Source organism: Sander lucioperca, chromosome 20 (genome assembly GCF_008315115.2).
Source record: "Sander lucioperca isolate FBNREF2018 chromosome 20, SLUC_FBN_1.2, whole genome shotgun sequence".
NCBI classification, from domain to species: Eukaryota; Metazoa; Chordata; class Actinopteri; order Perciformes; family Percidae; genus Sander; species Sander lucioperca.
In genome coordinates this window covers 97,441-121,563 of record NC_050192.1, presented here as the reverse complement: position 1 = coordinate 121,563, position 24,123 = coordinate 97,441, and the positions used below count along the sequence as shown (strand labels likewise).

The window sequence follows — 24,123 nt, the reverse complement described above, 5'->3', positions numbered from 1 at the left end:
CACAACGCTTATCAATATCTTACCCATCAGTCAGGACCAAGATCTGACCATAATTACACTTGTGTTTTCCATAAACTGTCGTTGCTTTAGCCTATTATTTCAGTTGCAACCCTGGCAGTGGGAAGTGATCGGGAGAGCAAATAAAAAATATAAAAACATAATTCAAACCGATGTGCACATTGGCAACATACGGCTCAACAAGCCGACAAATAGCCTATATGTAATTCCTGCCGCTGAAAATGTTAACGGGGTTGTCGGTCTCTAAATGTTTTAACTTTTCTGAGCGCACCTCTCTCTCTCCACGCACTGAGCTCCAGCTGATCTAAGAACGGTGACGTCGTTATCAATCGAGTATTGATTGGTCAGTAGGCAGTGCTTTTACACTGGTTGATCTCTAATCTCCAACATAACCTGCTCCTGAGCATATCTAGCTACCCCCGCAGAGCTAACTAACGTTAGCCCCGCAGATATCTAGCTACCCCCGCAGAGCTAGCTAGCATCAGGCCAGTTTATGGATCTTAGATACTCCAAAGCAAATTTGGAGCAAATCAATATTCGTAAAACTGCCTATATTCGACATCTACACAGTTAATTTCTCGCCTAAAACATTCTCAGAAGTGAATTTAATAATGAAATAGCAGACGAAAATTGTAAAAAAAAAAAGAAAAGAGAAAGAAATATTGGTTGTTGGCCTTTTGTGTTTGCCTACAGCTTCTGCTTGAATGCCGAAATGAATGCTGGGAAGGATACAACAGTTGGATCCTCCGAATTCTGTAAAAGGAGGCCACATTTGTGGACCGCATTTGAAGGAGCCTTCGAAATTAAATTAAATGGGACAGCCTTAGTCACGCTACTGTGACGCAATCGGTCTACGAGTGCAGCCTCCGAAGGCTGCAGCCCCTGAATTGGGACGTAGCTTATCTGTCCAATCTGAGTTTTCTCTCGTACGACTAAAACTACTTTTGAACGTACAAATGTTCCACCAAAACAAGTTCCTTCCCGAGACTATTTTGCAGAGGCACCGTTGCTCAGTCCGGCACTTAGAGCCGTCCAAGACGTAATGCCAATAAACCAGAGCACGTTTTTCTCCCATCCAGGAATGCTGTGTGGATTAGAAGGTTTGTCAAAGCGAGACTAATTAAGCAGGCTCTGTTCCTGACATGAAGTGGCGTATAGACATGAAGATCTTTATTCATCACCGGTAAGCCATCACTTTGCTGATGGCGAACCTGTCCTGTTGCCGTGTAAGAACCCTCTCGGTTTGCCTGTGAAGGAAAGTTTCCAACCTCGGTTAACAATAATTTATTTACAGATGATTTACTGCAAACTGCGGACCCCTTTTTAATCTCCCATTCACACATGCCATTCAGCAACATGCACGACAGCCAACAGCATTAGTAAACACACTGATGAGATTTATTTTGTTGGGATTTTACATTCCACAGTTGAACATTTCCTTCTTTTTTTTTCTCTATTGTATGTTTTAGTCAACAGACACATTACTGATGTTAAAGGTTGATGATCCACAATGGGAGTTGAAGTATCTCTGTCCTGAACCTCTTCAGCTCTGTCTGTTTCTCCATCAGGTGGCTGTGACGCTCATTCGTTGCGCTATTTCATTTCCTGCTGCTGTCTCTGGACCGTCCATATTTCTGTCCACACACAAAGTCCACGCCTGTGGGCTTCCCTTTTCACTCAGCTTTTATCAGTTCTGCCTCTGAATTTGACTTCTGAACGAGGGAACGCTGCAGATATTTTCTCCAAAAGTGCTTCAGTATAGTTATAGTATAGTTATAGGACGAGACTAAAGGGATCAGAAACTGAGGAATACTCAATGTGATCTTAGCTGACAGAAATGAATGGATGGATGGATAGCGTTGTGTCCCAGCAAAGTTGTGGGTTCCCAGACAGGTTTAGGGCGTTACATTATGCACAGTAAAGCCCCAGTCTCAGCTCAGGTTTTAGATTTATAAGAACATTTCTCTCTTTCTCTGCCAATCATCTGCATTTACTGTGTCTCAACTCATTCTTATGAAATGTTATTTCATTATGCATTAGCTAAACAGGGCTGCCGCTTCTTGCCACTAACATGACTTCGCTAAGGCTGCAAAAAGAAATGTGACATTAGGAAATACAAGTCGACATAAAACAAAAATGTAATTGGGAAAAATGCCAAAATGAAATGAAAAAAGGCATTTTGAAATGAAAAATACCTGAAATTAAATAAAAATGATATCCAATAAAACTTAAGTTTTAATAATTACTTCAATAATTTCACAAATTGTTGCTTTACTTATATATATATATGGCATGAAACTTGAAAATATTAACAATAATCTTTAAAACCTTTAAAGAAGACTTCTCTTTAAGTCACATAATCAGCAGCGGTACAAAGACTGTTTCTGTCAATGGAGTCTGGTCATTTCTTCATGGGTAGGACAGTATTGAATATGGTTCCCAGTATTATTTTGGCCTGTACATGCATTCCCCAGGGTGCTACAGATCTTTCCATTACTCAGCGTTTCTGATAGCAGTCTTCATGCTGACTCATTTTTAGTGTCACAACATCCAAAACACAAGATGGCGCCAACGCCTTGATGACGTTGAATTCCATTCAATAGTCTCAAGTTCCACTCCATATATTGTCATCCCATGTAGTCAAACTTTGTATATATGTAATATTTTCCCAAACGGCATGCCGTAATATATTTATATATATATGACGTAACATTTAACACTTCGGGTTCCATACTAATTAATGGTTAGTAGTGGATGACAGAAGGTCAAAATTTAGGCTTAACTATAGTTTTGGGAGAGAAAACAAATCGGAGCAAAATCCAGCAACATGTGCTCCATGAAATGATTTGACTCATGATCAGCTCTAACAGCAGCCTCTCCATCAAACCTTCCTTTAACAGTTGAAATAAATGTGTTCTATTTGAGGATTTATAATCAGACTTAAGTTTTTGCTTGATAATGCCAGCCAGTGTGTCATTACTGCACAGCACTCTGATGTCCAGACTGTGGAGGTCAGCCCTTTCTAAAGCTGGTATTGATTTTACAAAGCCCCGGTCAGCGCCTTAGCTCCAGGTCATGGCTCTAGTCTGGCAGCAGCAGTCTCTGGCTGGCCCACGCCCAACTTTAACTTAAAGTATGTTCTGTGTGTGTGTGTGTTTCTATATGTGTGTGTGTGTGTGTGTCTATATGTGTGTGTATATACAGTGTATGTGTCTATATGTGTGTATGTACAGTTTGTGTGTGTGTGTGTGTCCAGTAGAGTTAAAGTCACTTCATGCTCAGCTGCGTTCTCATCATCTCTTATTGAAAAGAAAGACTGTGTCCTCATTGAACTTGAATAGTTAAGACGGCCCTTGGCTTGTATGGAATTAACAGCCACACATCGTTGCTGATCATTTTTTGGTCCGTTATGTTAACAACAACCTAATTATGTCATTATCTTCACATTTTGTTGTGATGCTCATCTTTACATTACAAGGCCATTATGTTTGACATCTCATTATATCTCAGGAAAGGGCTTTAACAGTGAATTTATAATGACCGCTTCATTGTTTCTTTATACAGGATTGTGTGCTGAGAATATGCGTATGAATATGTCCTATCTACAGTAGGCCGGTTATGCTCGGCCATGTACAGTGTGCTGGGGTCTGAAGGCTCAGAGGAAGGCCTCCATGATGAAACCAACTTGGATGGTTATTCCCACATAATGAGAAATTGAAGCTCTGATCACCAGGAAACCCAGTTTGCATCATCATTATTAAAACCACTGAGTGGGGTCCAGCTGCTGTCAGTCCCTGCAGAAGCTGTGACACATATGTTAACCCCAATCCAAAACTTTTTAGGCAATTCCCAGTATTATAATACCCAATTCCAATCCCTAAGGAGTGAATCTAGTCAGAGTCAGTGAGCCAATCAGCACGCAGCAACAAAGAAACAAACTACACGGTTACACAGAGTTACAGAGACGGCTCACGTAGTAGGAACTGGAACATGAATAAAAAGATTTGTGCCATAATGTGTAATGTTGTCATTTCTTTTTGTTTCATATAATTGATATTAAAAAAAGTATCGTTTAAGAACCGGTACAGGAGTCACGTTATTGGTATCGGCACCGGCATCGACATTTTTGAATAAGTTAATAAGACAATTAGGCCAGTTGATTATTTGGTATTTCCTCCATCACCGCTACAACTGTACCACTCACTCACTCTTTCTATCTTTATCCTACCGCTGAAATATTTGTGCATTATTCAACTATACAAATTCAACTTGAATATTCTATCCATTTGTTATCCAATCGTAAGAGCCGGATAATGCTAGAAAAGCTAGAAACGTGTTGCAGTTCAGAAATATATATATATATATATATATATATATATATATATATATATATATATTTTATAGCTTCTGCTAAATGGCCACGCTCACAGGCTTGGTATAACGGCATAATCATTTAAATATGGGATAGTGCTGCACATTTTCAGTCTTTATTACATAAAAAGCTGTAAAGCTTGATGGGGGAGAAGGAGGGGGGGCAGCAGTTCTGATGAAGGATACTGGCAGCTTAGAGACCATCCACTGGACTGAAACTTGACTTTGTTGTCTCAATTCAGAATACAGGCTGTGTCTGACAGTAGTTGCTGAACAAATAAAAACATAAGCACATCTCTCAAAAAAAAGCCAAGGGTTGAGACTCCATGATCTGACCCAGAATCCCTTAGTACTCCAGAAAACAGATCCAGGTTTCTATAAACCGGGATGAGGGCCTAAAAAATAAGAGCCACGTTGTAATTTACTTAAAAATGATTCACAACGCAGATTCAGGTTGGCTTTCTGGGGCTCTACTGTGTTTTTAACAGATGGTACCAACGGAGGATGACGGGGAAATGTTGGGATGACTGAAGCTGCAGTATTTGGTCCTGGTGAGAGTTTGTTGCGTTATGATCATCGAGATATTTAAGCCCATGCTAGGGTGTATTTGGATTTCTGACTTCTGACTGACAGCAGAGGCTCAGAGGCTTTGAGGACTCTTGTAAATACAGAACACTTGTCTAGACTGAAAAGGAAAAGCTATGTTTTGAGTAAGGTGAGGCCTTTCTAACCCTGTACTTTGTCACTGCACTGTTTGTCGGGTTTGAAGAAGAAACAGCGGAGCTTCCCCCGGAAGAAAAGTCGGAGCGTGTTCTCATCAGATGCAATTACTGAAGCCTTCCATAGTCGCCCAGTAGCTCAGGGCAGCGGAGTACAGAGTTTGAACCGTTAAAAAGACTCCTCTTTATCTGCCAGGTCTGCTGGGAGTCTCCAGAAAACCATGACAAGGCAGAGGTCAGCTGGGTTAAACATGATACTGCATCTCTCCATTATGTTCGCTCTGCCCTTATACATCCCCAAAGGCAGGGCTGCACTCTGTCATCATGATCATTTTGTACAACTTTTAGAGACTATTGCAAAACAACCCCCCCCGCCCCACACACACACACACACACACACACACACACACACACACACACATACACACACACACACACATTCACCTCTATGACTATGTAAAAAACAAATATCAAGCATTGCCACATTTGCTCTAAACGTACTCGGTCGACAGTTGGTTCACAACGTACAAGGCTCAGTAAAAAGGAAAAAGACACTTTGAATATAAGAGGAATGCATGTATAAAATGCTAAATGACAGATGGGATTATCACACACGGAATGAAATGCACCTACAGTACACGAGAATGAAAATGGTCCAACGTGACACTTCCTGGAATATTCTGTACAGTAATGTACAAGAGTGGCGCGGCCCTGGACCCTCTGGATACCTGGAGGGAGCTCATCAGCTGGAACGCTAAGAGTTCACAGATGATCACTAAACATGATCCAAGGCCAGCAAGTCATATGGTTCATGTCTGCCCCCGTTCCCTGCTGGACGATCCCACAGGAGGCTCCGAGAGGCCAAGTCCACATCTGCCTGTGTCCCTCCTACTCCACCGTCGCAGTAGACCAGTTCATAGAAGCACTGCCCCGCTGGAACACCACGGTCCATCCCCTTTAGAAGTTTTGAGCCCCTCTTTTGCTATAACCAATCCAAAAATATAGTCTTTCAGTGTCTCCATGTATTTCCTTCCAAACCTTTCTGGGTCATGGTTCATTTCACTGTCTGCTCCACAACAACAAAACAAGCACAACTTCATATTTTCAATAATATTTCTTTAGTTTGTCAAGTTTTTTTTCCCGGTTATTTTCAAGATAGAAGATCATCAAGACACCCATTTTTTAAACACACACACACACACACACACACACACACACAAATAAAAAAAAGAAATCTGTAACCAGGAGAGACTGGAGATGAGTGGACGGATGGAGACATGGAAGAGTTTTTCTGTTTGTAGTGGTATCTGTGGCTTGGGTTGGGTGGTCTGGCGGCCCGGCAGCTTTAGCAGAGGGTGCCGTTCTCCTGTCGGGACTTGGGGCAGGTGGAGCGGGGTATGGGCTGGACGGAGGGAGCCAGGGTGCAGAAGAAGCCAGCGATGAGGGTGAGGCCCAGGCCTCCCCAGGCGCAGAACATGGACCAGCCGTAGCCGTGGCCGATGTCGTCCGGCAGGCCGTACAGGTAGCGCGGGTAGCGGGACAGCTCGAAGTTGATGCCGGCGACGCAGGTGCAGAGGGAGATGATGCAGAAGGTTCCTGCAACCACAGAACAGGATGTTGAAGAAGAAAAAAAATAAAGACATCAAAACCTCTGTCACAGTCAAATCCTAATCTGTTACAACCCTAACATCTGCTCCAGGTCACATCCTGTCAGCGGTGGAAGAAGTATTCAGATTACTGCAGTAAAAGTACTAATACCACACTGTAAAAATACTCTGTTACAAGTTAAAGGTGCTCTAAGTGATGTTGGGTGATGTCACTTCTTGTTGATGTTCGAAGTATTGTCAAACAAAACGAGGCTAGCTCGCCCCTCCCTCCTCCTCATCCCGTCCCCTCCCCCTCCCTTAACTAACTAACCCCCCAACCCCCACCCCCAAATCCTTCTTGTCGGTTATTGGCTGGAACACGTTTTATGTTTGGTGGTGCAGGTTGGCGCAGTTTGTTTTTGTTGCTGTTTGTGGAGCCTGGGCTGTCTACAGAGACCACTTTTTTTACAGTGTGTTCAGGGGACAGGCAGCTAGCAGATAGTGAGGAGATGTTTTTTACAGTGTGTTCAGGGGACAGGCAGCTAGCAGATAGTGAGGAGATGTTTTTTTACAGTGTGTTCAGGGGACAGGCAGCTAGCAGATAGTGAGGAGATGTTTGCTGTATGTGACAAAAAATGTTGTAGCCTAAAAAACACATCACATCGCTTAGAGCACCTTTAAAGTCTTGCATTTAAAATGTTACTTCAGTAAAAGTACGTATCATCAGCAGAATATAGTTAAAGTATTAAAACATTGTAGAAAGTGTAAAGGATCCAACCAGTTGTGTGTTGTTAGTTACATTCCACCGCTGCATCCTGCCAATATCCAACCCTGTATGTTAATACCCTACTCAGGTACTGTATGTATTAGTTTAGGATGGAATCCAATTGTTGCCTGGATTATGTTTACTGGCAGCATTCCATCCAATCCAGAAAGTCTGCCAGTCTTCTACTGCAGATGTTTGATGAAGAGGAGTCAGGGTGGATGGCTGGACATACAAGGCCCAGCTTAGTTAGCTTAGAGTCCAGTTTAGGTCAAGGCTACTGAAACACTTGCTTTACAGATCAGGAAAGATTATAGTTTTGGTTAAATATTCAACAAGTCAACGCATGTCCAGCTTGTGTTCAAGTCAGCGTTAACCTTTTCCATATCAGAATCAGAAGACTTTATTGATTTATTTAGTTGCAGTTGCTCACAGTCAGATTCAAGGTAAAATAAGAGTAAGAAAAGGGCGAGTCAATAAGTGCATAAAGTAGCATAACTACAGTTTGAAATAAATAAGTAAGATTAGGTTAAAAAGATAGTTTCAGATGGATTGTACATCTTCTATTGTAGTACAGTGTCAACAGAAATAAGTAGAGTGTGAATAGCAGTAGCAGCAGTGAATAAATAACACTGTTGCACATGTAGGCTGATACATTATTGCACCCAGTAATTATAATACATAATTGTCCAAGAATATTGAGATGTGATGTGGAGACCAGTTTGGACACTAAGCGTGTTAACACTCAGAGGGAGGAGTTGTACATTTTGATGACCACAGGCAGGAACAAGCTCCTGTGGCGTTCTGTGGTGCATCGTGGGTGTCTGAGTCAATCGCTGAAGGTGCTCTTCAGACTGACCAGTGTACTGTGGAGTGGGTGGGAGGAGGTGTCCAAGATGGAGTGTATTTTGGACAGCATCCTCCTCTCTGACACTGTCCAGCTCCACACCAACAACATCACTGGCCTTGTGAATCACGTTGTTGAGTCTGTTGGTGTCTGCCACTCTCAGGGCCCTATCTTACACCCGGGAACTATCTTTTCTAGTTTAAGACCGACGCAGTTGTCAATTTCCCGTCCAGCGCCCGTGTCGTTTAAATAGCAAATGCACCTGCGCCCATCTGTGGCCCATGGGTGTGCTGGTCTTACAGGGAGGTGTGTTCAGGTGCATTCTGGGCGTACTGGTCTTACGGGAGGTGTGTTCAGGTGCATTCTGGGCGTGCTGGTCTTACAGGGAGGTGTGTTCAGGTGCATTCTGGGCGTGCTGGTCTTACAGGGAGGTGTGTTCAGGTGCATTCTGGGCGTATTGCTATCTTGAGCAGCAGGGAAGTGATTGTGCCATTGACCAACAAAAACCTGGTCTAAAGTCAATAACGCAGCATTTCATTGTCATTAGTAATTAGTAAAATGCTCCTAGGCTCGTGCACAGCGCGCACACTATGCTTCTTACACACAGGGACGCGCTGCAGCACACACACATGCTGAAGATTAAAAATAGATAATACATTTTTATGTGTTTAACTATTTATGTGACAAATCATTCAAACTTCAAAGATGAAAGTTCATAATTTATGTAATGCAGTGTTACAGTGTTACATGTGAGCGAGCTGATTCTGGGACATGTATGGTGCTTTGAGTGAGTTCTGGAGGTGAGATGAATTGTTTGGCCAAGATGCATGTTGGTTAATGCAGACTATATGAGGAGTTGTTAGCAATCTAAAAAACTAAACCCCGCCTCCTTTCTCTGACCAATCAGAATGTAAAGTGAGCGCTTGTGTTGGATCGTGGGATTTGGAAAGTTCCAAAACATTTTACTTTTGTGTTGGTTAAAATGGGATGCTGATGGCATTATGCTTTCTGCAAAATGTACAGCATTTGCAGAATTTTCCCAGCTAAGTGTCTCAATAATGTTACTCGTGATTCAACCATTAAAGATTAAAGACCCATCTCCTGTGCAGGAGGAGGACTGTGTTTAGGAGAAGCAGCTCTGAATGTGGCCTGGTTTGGGGCCTGCTGTGACCCTGTGGCTGCTTTGCACTGACTTGGCCGCTGCACACTGACCTAGCCTATTTCTTCTGCCTTTATTGCCAAGCAACATAATTGACTTTTTAATTGCTTGTTCATTATACAACAGTAGGGCACAGCACTAATCCACTGCCCAGCATAACTGTGTGTGTGTGTGTGTGTGTGTGTGTATATGTATATATATCTATTTTCAAAAGCAAACGGTCTTGATGATTTTCTATGTTTTTTGTTGCATCCGTTGCAAACATTTTGAGATGTTTTGACACTTCACAGCCACCGTACGTGTGCGTGCGTGTGTGTGTGTGTGTGTGTGTGTGTGTGTGTGTGTGTGTGTGTGTGTGTGTGTGTGTGCGTGCGTGTGTGTACTCACCTCCCATCAGGAAGAGGAGGCCGGCCACATACTGCATGAGGCCTCTGTCCCAGCAGCAGCCGAGCACACCGATGACCCAGCCGAACAGGATGATGGCCACCGCCATGCCCATGAAGCCTGCCGTCATCCGCCGCAAGTCTGAGGAAACGCAAACGCAAAGATGTTAAACATCACTAGAATAACAAGTTCACACTGACTGAACAGGATACACACACACACACACACACACACACATACAGGTTAATAATCAGCGGCAGCCCACTGAAATATATATTTTTACACTTCCTGCCAGCAGAAATACAGCACAACAGTCAACAGTCAACATAACAAGTCACAGGCACTCTGGTCCACTTCTAATGAAAGCTGAACACATGCAGTTTGACTCAGTGGCGTGGCATTGCAAAAAACGCTCACACCCCGAGTCCAACTGACACAAAACCAGCTACACACATCCAGCTAGATAACCCAGATAACAAACTAAGCCGTTGATGATGACTTGGATTATGTGACTCTTGTAAACTGAAGAACTTTGGTTCAGACATGTCTGGACAAAACACATAGAGAGAAGAACTGGACTAAACGCCCCGCTTCTCCAAAGTCCCCGCGACACGGCTGCTCCCATGAGAGATGAATGGGAAGTGGGAAAATGATGCTGACAATGGACACGCACCATCAGAGTAGCCGAAGATGTCAGGTTAAGCAGTGACGAGGATTTGATGACCGCAAGACAAGAGTTATGATACACGACAGATCGATAAATTCTTGCAACAGAAAGGACTGTTTTGCAGATAAAGAGCTGTTCCTAAATTCTGTTAAATCCCAGATGAGCAAGGGAAAGGAGGTTACACTGAGCGAGAGAATTACAGATAAAAAAAAAGTTCTGAGAATCAAACAAGAACTACAGCATGAAGACTCAGAAGACAGCTTATCTCCTGTTCTTTTTAATGTTTTTTTCTGCCATCAGTGTCAATGACTGACCGTAGATTGATGTTTTTTTTCCCCTTGGGGATCAATAAAGTATCTATCTATTCACCCTGCTCTGGCGTTTCCCCCTCTCATTCCCCCTGCTCTGGCGTTTCCCCCTCTCATTCCCCCTGCTCTGGTGTTTCCCCCCTCTCATTCCCCCTGCTCTGGCGTTTCCCTCTCTCATTCCCCCTGCTCTGGCGTTTCCCCCTCTCATTCCCCCTGCTCTGGCGTTTCCCCCTCTCATTCCCCCTGCTCTGGCATTTCCCCCTCTCATTCCCCCTGCTCTGGAGTTTCCCCCTCTCATTCCCCATGCTCTGGAGTTTCCCCCTCTCATTCCCCCTGCTCTGGCGTTTCCAAGCCTCTAAACCGGAGACATTAGGAAACTCTTCTGACCCGTTTTGGTTTGGAATCTGTGGGGTTGTGTTGCAGTCTCAGACCTTTGGAGACACCGACACTGACGCCAACGTTTCTCCTCCTGATTGGGTCTTATTGGTCACAACGTCTCGTTCTCTGAGACTAAAGCTACTAACGTTACCATGCCGAAAACATGGAGATGTAGCCTGAACCTCATCGTGTTGCCTCAAGACGTGCAATCAAGCAGCTGACAGGAACCCATGGTGTATGGAGGGAGATGCATGATGACGCATGGGTTCACAGCAGAGAAAATGTCTTTACTATGGCAAGTTTAGATGTGTTTTATTCTTTGAAGCATCATTTGAAAGAATGCAGTATACGGCCTGTAGCCTTCTTAGACCACTCCATGGTCACATGAAATGTCTTCATTGCAATATTAAGCACAAGTCCACCTTTTGGAGTTTTGATACTGATCTGTTACAGGGCTCAACAGTGTGGTTCTGGAAGTAAAACCCCATTGATTTTCTCCGTAAGGATTTAGATTATCAGCCTAGTGTCTAAACCACCCGAGGTAGTGTGTTGTGTAATGAAGGTCTCTGCTCCTGTAGAAGACACATGTCTGTATGAAATCAACCTTGTTTTAAGAAAATTTGCGAGCGTAACAGTAGCGTGTCTGATTGGTCCAACTCGCTGTTACCATGGAAATGTTTACCCTACCCGTGTACAGCTAGAGCGAGCTGCTACCATTAAAGTCTATGATAGTTTCTGTACACATTGTTGTACCTTTGACTTTTTTGCGCCAAATCAAATGTTTTATGGGCACGATTCCTCTCGTAGCTGGTTGGCTCAGTTCCAGACTTAAATCTCTGTATATCAGCCATTTTTGAAATGTCAATTTAACAATTGAATGGGGAAAAACACTTCTGGAACCTGAGATGTTGAAAAAGTGGGCGGTCACTGTTGAGCTCTATCAGATGCACATTTTAAAGTATCTTGCGGGGTTTTTTTTGGAAAATGTTTAAAAACTAGGAAAAGGAGAAGCAGTGGTGGGATTGTGGAGATTAAGCAGCTGTGTCAACAGTACACTCTCAATGTCTCCTATGATGTGCCAAATCTATGAGGGATGAAATAATGGAAGTCCACAGGAAGTCCTTCTTTACCATCATGTTAAATATTGAATCTCAGTGCAGTTTTATGAATGTGGTCAGTTGTGTGGAGAGGACACAGTGAGGGCAAACAGAAAGAGACAGAGTGTGTGAATAAGGCTGACAGCAGTGGGCTCTGCAGGGCGCTAATGACAGTGACAACGACTGGCTGCGAGTAGAGAGGAGCTGAAATATGAAGAGCTCCAAGCTACAGCCCCACTCCTCTTCTCTGACTAGATGAGTGTGTTGTTGGAGCGGGGGTGGTGGGGGTGGGGGGAGGACACCATGTGTTTGGGCGAGAGAGGTCAAAACATTTGGCCTGAGAGCATGAATGTAGGACGTGCTGTACATGTTCCTTCATCCTAACTCCGCCACACCCAGCATCCACTGTGATGGACATCCAATATTTATTCGCCTCAGCCAGTGAAAGTGCACCGTGTAAAATCTGGCTTTGGTCTCTTCCAATGTCCCCCTCACTTTTCAAAATCATATTTTTATCCCCCTCACTTTTACAGTTTCACCATGATACATTTATTAAACTGCATCCTCTTACAGTCCAACCACCAAAATCTTCATGGGAGAAGGTCTGAGTTGATCACAATGTTTAATATTGACTGAATTTAGCCTCTCAGGTAACACACAAGCTGCCCTTTCTTCTTGGTGGACACGACTAAAAAACTCCTTTGCAGTTGGGTAAAAATGACCTTAGTAAATTACTTAGTGACACTGTGACCTAGCAACAAAGTACCCTTCAACTAAATAGTGACAAACAGGTGCAAATAGTGCTTAATGGAAGATCTTCTCACTAACCCTATAATGCTAATGGAACAGTCCATGTGATCTGCTTTTCTAACATGTACTCTTCTTTAACGTCATGGTATGAAATAAATTCCAGTAAATATACATAAAAAAAAAAAGACTGAAGCATTTTTCAGACTTTTCATGCAGATGCTGCTGACTTCACGAGGAAACTAGAAGTCCCTGTCAGTCACACAGTGTAACCGTGGTGACCCCTGACCTTTACAGTGAGGCCTGACCGTTGGGGGAGCAGTTTGACAGTCAGTGACACTGTAGAGTCAGGATTCAGCTCGCTGAGCATCCACACATGCTCTCTCTGTCACACATCATGTAGTTTTGCTTCATAGTGTATATTCTGCTTCCTTCTAACTGCTAGGTTCTTTATTTAACATTTTGTTCTGTATTTCTTTCCTTCAATAAACCATGCTGTTATGTATAGTCCATATACGACGGATGTGAAACTTGCTGTGGGTATTCATGGTCTCCTTTCCTGACCCTCCTGACTCTTCTTCTTACACTACCCTCTGGCCAAAACATCAACTGTACATAAGATATCTTATTATTCAACTGGCTATGCCATTTGGGGAGTGTACCTATGTTCCCATAGCCCTATGTTTCCACATTTTTAAGATTCTTTTCAAAATTAGGCCCTATGTTCCCACATTTCCTTTTTCATAAATTTGTATCAGATTTTATCCCCCCTTCTCCCAATTTGGTAGCCAATTACACCCAACCTATTATTCAGTAGCAATGGACTACAGATGAAATGTAACCCTAACCCTAACCCTAACATGGGGCCTAATTTTAAGAAAAATCTTAGAAATGAGGAAACATAGGGCTGTGGGACCATTGGGCTGTGGGAACATAGGGCTGTAGGAACATAGGGCTGTGGGACCATTGGGCTGTGGGAACATAGGGCTGTGGGAACATAGGGCTGTGGGAACATAGGGCTGTAGGAACATAGGGCTGTGGGAACATAGGGCTGTGGGACCATTGGGCTGTAGGAACATAGGGCTGTGGGAACATAGGGCTGTGGGAACATAGGGCTGTGGGACCATTGGGCTGTGGGAACATAGGGCTGTAGGAACATAGGGCTGTGGGACCATTGGGCTGTGGGAACATAGGGCTGTGGGAACATAGGGCTGTAGGAACATAGGGCTGTGGGAACATAGGGCTGTGGGACCATAGGGCTGTGGGAACATAGGGCTGTAGGAACATAGGGCTGTAGGAACATACGGCTGTGGGACCATAGGGCTGTGGGAACATAGGGCTGTAGGAACATAGGGCTGTGGGACCATAGGGCTGTGGGACCACAGGGCTGTGGGAACATAGAGCTGTAGGAACATAGGGCTGTGAGACCATTGGGCTGTGGGAACATAGGGCTGTAGGAACATAGGGCTGTGGGACCATTGGGCTGTAGGAACATAGGGCTGTGGGACCATTGGGCTGTAGGAACATAGGGCTGTGGGACCATTGGGCTGTAGGAATATAGGGCTGTGAGACCATTGGGCTGTGGGAACATAGGGCTGTGGGACCATTGGGCTGTGGGAACATAGGGCTGACCCCGCGATTGTACATTCATACTCCCCAGAGGTTGAAGCTTTTTCATTCATTCATTCATTCATTAAACCATTATTTACACACAGGAGTCAAAGGAGAGTTGAGAATAAGCTAAACCTGTATTTTTTTTAATAAAGGGCTTGCTGACACTGATGTAGGTCAGGGTGAGTTGTTGCTCTCTCTCTCTGCACCCTGACAGTCCCTCAGCTTGTCCTCTGTCCAGGGCCAGACCGTGCAGATCCCTGTGGGAGAGTGGCGTGCTCTAGAAGACGTCCCCCGTGGGTAACAATGTCCTGTGAGTCCTCAGCATTACTACTACCTCTTTCCTGCATGAATACATGTGCTGTCATATGGTGCCTGCAGCCAGGACCAATGGACAGATGTGGGCTTATATGAGAGAGCAAGAAGACAGTTGATAATAATAGTTGATTAGCAACCAAGCACATCTCAACCACAAGTCTCAGAATGATAAACCGGATCCAATAAAACTTAATAAAGCGTCACTGACACACAAGATACACCATGTACATCAGACAGGTCGCAGCATGCTAACATGTTCAAACTGACAATGTTTACATGCTGATGTTTACGATTATTATGCTAATCCTTAGTTTGGAGTGGTAGCATGCTAATTAGCACCTAATGGAAAGTTCAGCTAAGGCTAAGGCTGATGGGAAAGTGATTAGTTTTGCAGGTTTTTGGTCACCAAAGTATTGCACAAATTTAATTGACCACCAAAGTGAATCCAATTTACCCTTAGGGAGACATGAATGTGTTTACCAAATGTCATGGCAGTCCATTCATTAGTTGTTAAGACTGTCATCACAGACAACTGGTATTGAAGAGCTATTGTCACACAGTGACTCAGGGAATGTGACAAGGAGTCTATGCAAGAGATGTACTCAAAACAAACGTCATTTAACAAAACTAAAGTTGAATGTGGAGGTGGGCTTGGTCTGCAATTATGGAAGTAACTTTTTCATTGGATTTTGAACAATTAAAAGCCATTGAATTTTTAGCACTGAATATTTATGCATTGGAATTATGTATCTGAAATGTGTGCCTCTTCATTTTACTCTTCATATTTTCAACAACTTATTTTCACACTTATTTTTCTATGATCACAAATTCAGAATCAAAAATTCTATGTTAAAACATTCAAGTCAGATGCAAAATACAATGTATAAAATTCAACTTGCTGAAATTCAATATGCCAAATTTCAGCTGCAAAATGTAATGTTTAAAATTGAGTGTTAACATCCGGGAACCCAAGGAAAAATCTGATAAACCAGATTTACTTCCATATGCAATCAGCTGCAGTAGAGACAGGTGTGGGCAGAGCTCTGAGCAGTGCAGGTGAGTTAACTGTCTCAGCTGATTCTTGTTGCATTAATTACACTCTCCCTTCATATGCAGTAGCGTGCTGGAACTTCAGATCACTGCCAACCTCAGAGACAGGATACTGGACTGTTAGACGTTGTTTTGTTTGTTCTTTGTTAAAAGTTGTGAGCAACGGGCTGCGCGCAGACAGAGGCGCACGGTTTTTGGTTGTAAAGTTATGTTAAAAGTGTGTGAACAGTCAGAATAAATATCGTTGCTTGTAAATTGCCAGACCCTACTCCACAGCGCTGCGGATGAAGGTCTGGCTAGTCCACACAGCATTCCTGGATGGGAGAAAAACGTGCTCTGGTTTATTGGCATTTCTTTAAACCAATCGCAATCCTCTTGGGCGGTGCTAAGCTCCAGACGGAGCCACGGTGCCTCTGCAAAATAGCCTCGGGAAGGAACTTGTTTTGGTGGAACATGTGTACGTTCAAAAGTAGTTTTAGTCGTGCTGTCTGGATTTACCCTGCAGAGATCTGAGGAGTTTAAAATTACAACACAAAGTAAGCAGAAGGAAACGGACATCGGCGAAAAGACATGCGTCCAGCGGAATTTCCTGAGGCACCGGCGCAATCCCCAAAGTGGAAATAGACTATGCTGAGGGTAACCCATGGTGACAGTGGGACCAGCTACATTGAACAAGTTGTTAATTTGGATTATATTTTATTAGCTTGTTAGTTTTGCTTAGCTGTTTGTCTGTGGCTATGTAACTATATTGGGTAGGCATACTTAGCACTGAACAAAGACGATGCTGTTGAACCAAAATACTGGACATTGGCGCTTGATGGTCAGAGGATCACCATAGCTATTACAATTCAACCTGAAGAGGACAAAATATCATGGCAATCCATCTAACAGTTGTCAAGATATTTCACTAAAAACCCAAAATGTCAACCTGATGGTGGCAGCAGAGGAAAAGTCATTGTGAACCATTGTCAAACCCTAACCCCACGCCAAAGCCGATGAGGTGTTGGGGCATTTTAAAGGTGCTCTAAGCGATGTTGGGTGGCGTCACTTCTTGTTGAAGTATTGTCAAACAAAACGGATGCTAGCTCGCCCCTCCCTCCTCCTCATCCCGTCCCCTCCCTTCCGCGCACTAACCCCCCAACCCCACCCCCAAATCCTTGTCTGTTATTGGCTGGAACTTTATGTTTGGTGGTGCAGGTTGACCAATTTGTTTTTGTTGCTGTTTGTGGAGCCTGGGCTTTCTACAGAGACTGCATTTTTTTTTACAGTGTGTTCAGGGGACAGGCAGTTAGCAGATAGTGAGGAAATGTTTTTTACAGTGTGTTCAGGGGACAGGCAGCTAGCAGATAGTGAGGAAATGTTTTTTACAGTGTGTTCAGGGGACAGGCAGCTAGCAGATAGTGAGGAAATGTTTTTTACAGTGTGTTCAGGGGACAGGCTGCTAGCAGATAGTGAGGAGATGTTTTTTACAGTGTGTTCAGGGGACAGGCAGCTAGCAGATAGTGAGGAGATGTTTGTTGTATGTGACAAAAAATGTTGTAGCATAAAAAACGCGTTACATCGCTTAGAGCACCTTTTAAGGAAGCTGGCAGGAAGCTTGAGAAGTGCTTATTAACAAAAAAACCCACTATATTAAATGTCATGGCAATCCATGGCTAAACGTAAGTTTGCACCGACGTGAAGCAGAGGAGACACATATGGTGCTTCTCATAGCCCTTGAAGTGCCTCCTCGACTCCTCCACTTGCCTCCCTTCCTCGTGTCTTAGTCCCTCCCACCGAGGAGGCACGGGAGAGACTGGAGGCAATGTGTTTTGGAGAGATGAGATGTCCTTTCCCATAAAGCGTCACATGAATTTGTCATCTGTATGGGCGGAGTTAGCAACTCCTTCAGCTGCACGGCTTCCGGGAAGGCTGCTCTCGTTTATCATGTATTTTGCTTTGGCATTGTGGATCCATTTGAAGCAGGCCGTGTGTGTACCAGTGTTCACCAGGAGGCAGCAGCACACAATAAGAAGTTCTGGGAGCCTACTTGTGTGAGCTGAAGTGCTGCTACTCCACACTGCTAAGTACCATCCCAGTTTAACAAAAGGCAACAAGGGCCACCTTCCAATTAACCTCATAATACTCCATTAGTTATCTTTTAAAGCGCCTGTGTGGGGAAGCTAAATCTTGATTTGGTCATTCTTCTATGTAATTCATTGGAATTGTCAGAAAGTGTATGAAACTGCACTGCAGACTGGAGTGCTGACAGTGAACCTGTGACAGCTGTCTCATATGAACGGATCAGAGCACATTGTGTAGAGCAGCATCACACTGTACATGTGTCTCTGTATGAAAGGACTGCATCTTGCCACAGATGACTTTGGTTACGATGAGTAGAAGAGCAGCTGATGGAGCTTCTGTGAAAGCAGCTGATCTTCTGTTACATTACAGTTGTGGGAGTTGATGGCATTCTGTGAGACAAGCAAGAGAAACAAGTGGAACTAGACATAAATGAGTGAAATAATGCAGAACAATAGACATCCTGTCTGTACAAATGGAAAATATAATGATTGGAGAAGAGGCACAGATGATCAGAAACCTATCTTCTTGGACAAAAGCCTGCAGTGAATCCTGCTGATTGCTAATGCTGCACTGTGAATACATGTGGATAATAACTGCTCATTTGTTTACTGTATCAGCATATGACAGGCTCCTGTCTGTCTGCTTTGCTCTACTGCTTAATAGGTTGCATTGTTCAGCTGTGTGCTGCAATTCCCTTTTAATTACGTTCTCTGCTCCAGGACCAATGGCCCAATGAAATGTTATTTCATGAGAGGGAAATGGCTTTTAGTGCCTTTGAGGAATTGTTATTTTCTCAGTTGAATAGATGGAGAGTAAAATGTGCTGTCTGTAACAGCTCACAGATTGTCTGTCTGCTGCCTATACAGTGCAGGGACACAGTCAACTGTTGCAGTGCTTCTTCAATCTGTGACCTGGAGCAGTTTACCACATCTGTGTCATCTACTTCAGTTAAATTCCTACCCCCTGTCGGCTGCTGTGGTAGAAACTGGCAGCTCTGCCTCATGAGAAGTGAACCGATTGTTTTTTTTAAAATTCCGAGACACCAAAACAAACTTTTCTTTGGGCCTCAACACTCAGGTGGTCACACACTGACATAGTGATGATTACTTAAAAATATGTTTGATAGTATCTGTAGGTTTTGCAGGATTTCCATCCATCCAGACAGAACAAGCTCCTATTGTTTAAATGGTAGTCTATATCCACGACGTTTCACTTCTGGGATTGCTCCGGTGCCGCCGGAAATTCCACCAGATGTCCCTCATTTCGGCCGGATGTCCGTCCCCTTCCTCTTCCTTTGTGTTGGTGTTCTAACCTCTGGTGGATTTGTGAGAACTATGGTTAACTGCTCCTCAGATCTCTGCAGGGTAAATCCAGACAGCTAGCTAGACTATCTGTCCAATCTGAGTTTTCTGTTGCACGACTAGAACAACTTTTGAATGTACACATGTTCCACCAACACAAGTTCCTTCCAGAGACTATTTAGCAGAGGCACTGTGGCTCCGTCCGGCGCTTAGCCCATGATGATTGTGATTGGTTTAAAGAAATGCCAATAAACCAGAGCAAGTTTTTCTCCCATCCAGGAATGCTGTGTGGACTAGACAGACCTTCCTCCGCAGCGCTGTGGAGGAGGGTCTGGACATGCAAGACTATTTAAATGGCAATTCCAGTTCATCACAACGTGGGTTTTAGGACCACCTACTGAATCTCATTGTCTTCCTTCCTCAGTATAAAACGCCAATCCAATGAGATAACTGCTTGACAATAACTCCATCTGCTTATTAAGATCATGAGATACAACTGAAAGCCCTGAGGGAGAAAAAAAGAATAGTTTTGATTATTTTGCCAAATTTCTCTTCACAAGGTCAAGAATTAACTTCTAAGCTCAACTTAGGTCTTATCGTTTTGTGTATCATTTCTGGCAGTGATGTGATGTAATTTCTAAAATGTGGGAACACGGTGACATCACTAAAAAACAAGCCAGAGGAGTCGGATGATGGTTGGAAACATTTGGAATTGATTGGATACAAACCAACAGATGATCTGATCTGAAGTGAAACTATTACCTCACGATGCAAGTTGTTCCCAGAGCTCAGCAAATCAAGTGATGAGTACCATGTTACTGATAGGAATAATGGGCAAAAAATTAGATCAAAGCCGCAATAAACAGGAATGACCCTTTAAGGCAGACTGATCTGAGAATCTAATCTTAATTATGAGAATCTGAACAACGTTTGCAGGCCAAAACTCAGGTCTGATGTAGAGCTAAGCTCAGTACTGTACTGTGATGTCAAGAGGCCCACCTGTGCACATCTGGGGTCAGAGAGTGTCTGTAAGAGGTGTTGGTAGAGAAGGAGGTTTCAGTGAGATGGAGATTTGCTGAGATTTTGCTGCTGTCACAAAGGCTGCCTGCAGCCAATAGCGCATTGGGGAGTAGAAATAGAGCTTAATTTCATTATCCCATGCAAACTGCCACTGGGGAGAAAACAATGGGCTGGGAAAATCAAATTATGCAAGATAGCAGGGAGGAGGGAAAGGTGGGTGTGATGGGCTGAGTTGGCAGCAGCGAGAGCAGAGTGGATGTCTTGAAACATATGTGCTATTTGCTGAGGAAGCCCTTACAACGGGCCCTGTGGCATTTGTGGCACCGTAGTTTTCCTCTGCTGTGGGGGCCATATGGGTGATTTCACGGCGTGTCAGTCAGCGGCAGTGTGAGCAGCCCTGCAGGGTGAGGCAGGGGCCCAGGGAGCCGGCGGAGCGCAAACGGAGGGAGGACGGGGAATTATCACTGACAGCCATCTCCACACATAGGTCCGTGAGGAGCTGCTGCTCTGAGCTGGATGCTGGGAGGACACAACGGGTCCACCCGGAGGTCCAGGCCGGGGCCAGCAGCTGTCATTCACCTCTCTCAGTAAAGCCAACTCACAGCGCCGTAGTTTTGTCCCATCATCCAGCTCGATGGTGTTTTAAGCCCCCAACGTCTCCTTCCAGGCAGTGCTGTGACTGTTGACTTCAAGGCACCTAACCCTAACCCTAACCGTAACCATAATCATAACCATTGCCTAATCCTAGTGCCTTACAGGCAATGCTGCCTGAAAGGAGACGTTGGGGGGTTAAAACACTGATAAACTATCATCCACCATGCGTCATACCACACCACATACCACACCGTATCCCAGAAGCGGAGCGTCTTCACCGCCCACCGCACAGATTGCATTGTTTTGGTCATTTTTTCTCGATATTTGTGTGTCTACCATAAAAGTAAGTAGTCTACATAGTTAAATGGTTTCTTTCTTTTAGTCCAGTTATGAACACGGATCAAAGATTTGAGGCGTTGTTTTAGTTGTTAAAATAGTGTAGTCATGTGATATATGATCGGGAGTCTGCACAGGGAGTTTATTTAGAAAATTGACTGAATTCTCTAGCCATTCCACTCCCTGCCCGGCCTGTTGAACGCCCCACGGTTTAGTCTAAAATAGACCTGGCGCTTATTTTCAGCAGAGCTGAGAGCTGAGAGCTGAGAGCTGTGTCTGGAACGCTTGTGGGACGTGCTGCGTCGCGGCTGATGGAATCACGAGCATTGTCTTGAGTGGTGGCGATCGCCGCCGGATAGGGGTCTAGGGGTCAGTCCCCTCTAACTATGGTGAATATGCTTGGAATCAGGACAGCATTTTCATCAGTCATTCGTCACTTCTAAGCTATTTTACCAGCTTTAATGGGTGGCAAAAACTGTATGAGCAGGGTAATGATTTCTATAAATCAAGGTCAGGAACTACAATCATATAAATAGATGGAAATCAGCAGCTTCTGCTAAATGAATTCATATCTCAAAGCATTTTAATGATCATAAAACTGAGAAAGAAACCTGCTGGCAAAGAGAAAAAGGAAACTGTCCAATCTGGTGCCTCAGGATGTCGAATCCCTCCCCTGCCAAGCTTCGAGACATATTCATCTGCTAATATACAATATGATTCTCCATCTAAAGGAGGACTGCACGCTGCAGATGGAGCAGAGGCGCTTGACAGCCAATCACTGTACAGCATCATTAAAGTGTTGCTGTAGCATGGAGCTGTCTTTATGGCTGTTATGATTCCCTTTGACGGGCCACTCTACTGGTACTGCCGATAAAACGGGACTTGTGTGACTCTGTTGAGCGCGCGACATCCAGCCTGGATCCCGAAAAACTGCATGAATGATTCACAGGCAGAACAGAAAGCAGGAGGGATGGAGAGACGGTGGAAACAGGGAAAGGCAGAGCTGGAGGAGAGAGAGATACTAAAAGCTCTTAGCCATTAATATCTGCAGTCCTAGACGCTCCGAGCATGGAAATGAGAGTGTCGCTCATTTAGATGGGATGTGCAGAGCTAAGAGCTTGGGAAGCGATAGGAACACAGCGAGGAAATGACATGATGGTTTTGGTTAACTCGCACATTCCGTTCCTCGCTTTAAATACAATAATACGTCCTTTCGCAAAAGGTGAAACCACATTAAAATGATTTCACTGCGACAGTCAGCCGTGTTCACAATATAGTGAAATGTCAAGAGATAACTACACAGTGCTGAATGATTTGACCAAAACAGAAACCCTCTTCACCACAGTTGATGTAAAAGAGGCCTAAACAGAGGAAGAATAGCAAAGGTTCAGAACAATCTGCCAGTGGTGCGCATGCAAGGATCAGTGGGTCACAAAAAACAGGGTTTATCCTCTGGAGGACATGAGTACAGGAAGTCTTAATGAAATCAATAGTTCTAGAAAGTCCTTTGTCATGCAACCAAGGTGTTGGTCAAGAGCCAATCCCATGAAGGAACGGCCAGGGATCGTCACGATCATTATGATCAATGAGTCTATTTATTGCCACGTGAACCTGAATTATTTCGCCAGAGCCGTCTGCGTTGGCCCCCACGCTGCCTCCTTTGGCTGGCTCCTTTCAAACCAATGAGCGAGCTGCAGTTTCTCACGCAGGGATATGAACCCGTTCATGCTGTTAAAAGTCATTCTCCTACTGGATAACAGGGGAGTCCATGTGAGACTGCAACTCATAAAGGGTCATGGGATTGTTGTTGCCATGGCGAGTATGGCCTATGCTTAGATTTTCTTCCAGTGGCCTGCCCAAACCCAATAAGCTTTTTTTCGGAAATGTGTGCTGCAGGAATAGTGCATTCATGTGGAGTTGTACAGTTTGAAGTCGATGCAGTGTTTGTAACACAACATGAGAATCTAAACACAAAGTAGTGCAAGTTACGATAAGGAATAAAATATAGCACAATAAAACATACAATAAGAAATGAAAGAGTAACTTTAGTGAGTGTAAAAAGGATTGTAGAATAATAAGAAGTAATAAATGTAACATGGATCATGTTAATTGGCTACATTTGTTACAGTCAAGGTCCATTAGTGACCTAATGCCTACAATCCAAACCTTGGTATGCATGACATGTGTAAATTAAACCGTCAAACATAAGTTAACCCTTACCTGTTTCCTAACTCTGTCCCCCTAAAGCCAACTCTAACCCTAACATCACCGTGAACAAATGCACACCACCAAAAATGGCCTTCATTTTTAAACATGAAGGTCTAAAAATCAAACTAGTCTTCAAGGACAAGAGAACACCCTGTGCAGTTACTGAGAGGACCCTCTTCTTTTTGGCATTAATCTAGCGTGAACCTGAAGGCCTGAAGTGCTTCATTTCCGCCGCTCATCCTGTCACTAAGGAACGTCTGGAATACTTTGTGATTTTATCTTAATAGCATGCCGGCTGGCGCTAACAAGGAGTGAGGAGAGAAGAGGAACAGTGGCAGGATGAAGATGGTGAAAGTAATTACTTCTTAAATTGTGAGAGCTAGATTAAGGAGACAGAGGGCAAAGAAATAGACTTTCCCTCTCAGCTCCAGGGGAGATGAACTGATGATGTGACGGATGTCACCGTCTGTCACACTGCTTATGGTTGGGTAGGTTGATGTGTTCCAGGATCACAAAAGTTCACTTGTGTTAATGATCATTATTTGTCATAGAATCATGACTTGCCAAGTACTGTTGA

General features: G+C 43.9%; 1 protein-coding gene across 2 annotated transcripts in view; it reads right to left on the bottom strand.

The window, feature by feature from the left end:
• Nucleotides 1-6,137: 6,137 nt before the first annotated feature.
• The window catches only part of tmem178b (transmembrane protein 178B), a 106,351-nt gene continuing 88,365 nt past the window's right edge, over nt 6,138-24,123 (bottom strand). The window contains exons 4-6 of one of the 2 annotated variants that reach the window (XR_004896077.1): nt 9,851-9,988; nt 6,317-6,704; nt 6,138-6,285 (exon numbers count right to left, since the gene is read on the bottom strand). Coding sequence is in view for 1 of the 2 variants with exons in the window: in XM_031288255.2 (XP_031144115.1) it covers nt 6,454-6,704; nt 9,851-9,988 (389 nt within the window). In the remaining variant the exon portion in view is untranslated. Of the gene's footprint in view, nt 6,705-9,850; nt 9,989-24,123 lie in introns of both variants that reach the window. The other variant, XM_031288255.2, reaches the window with a different exon arrangement.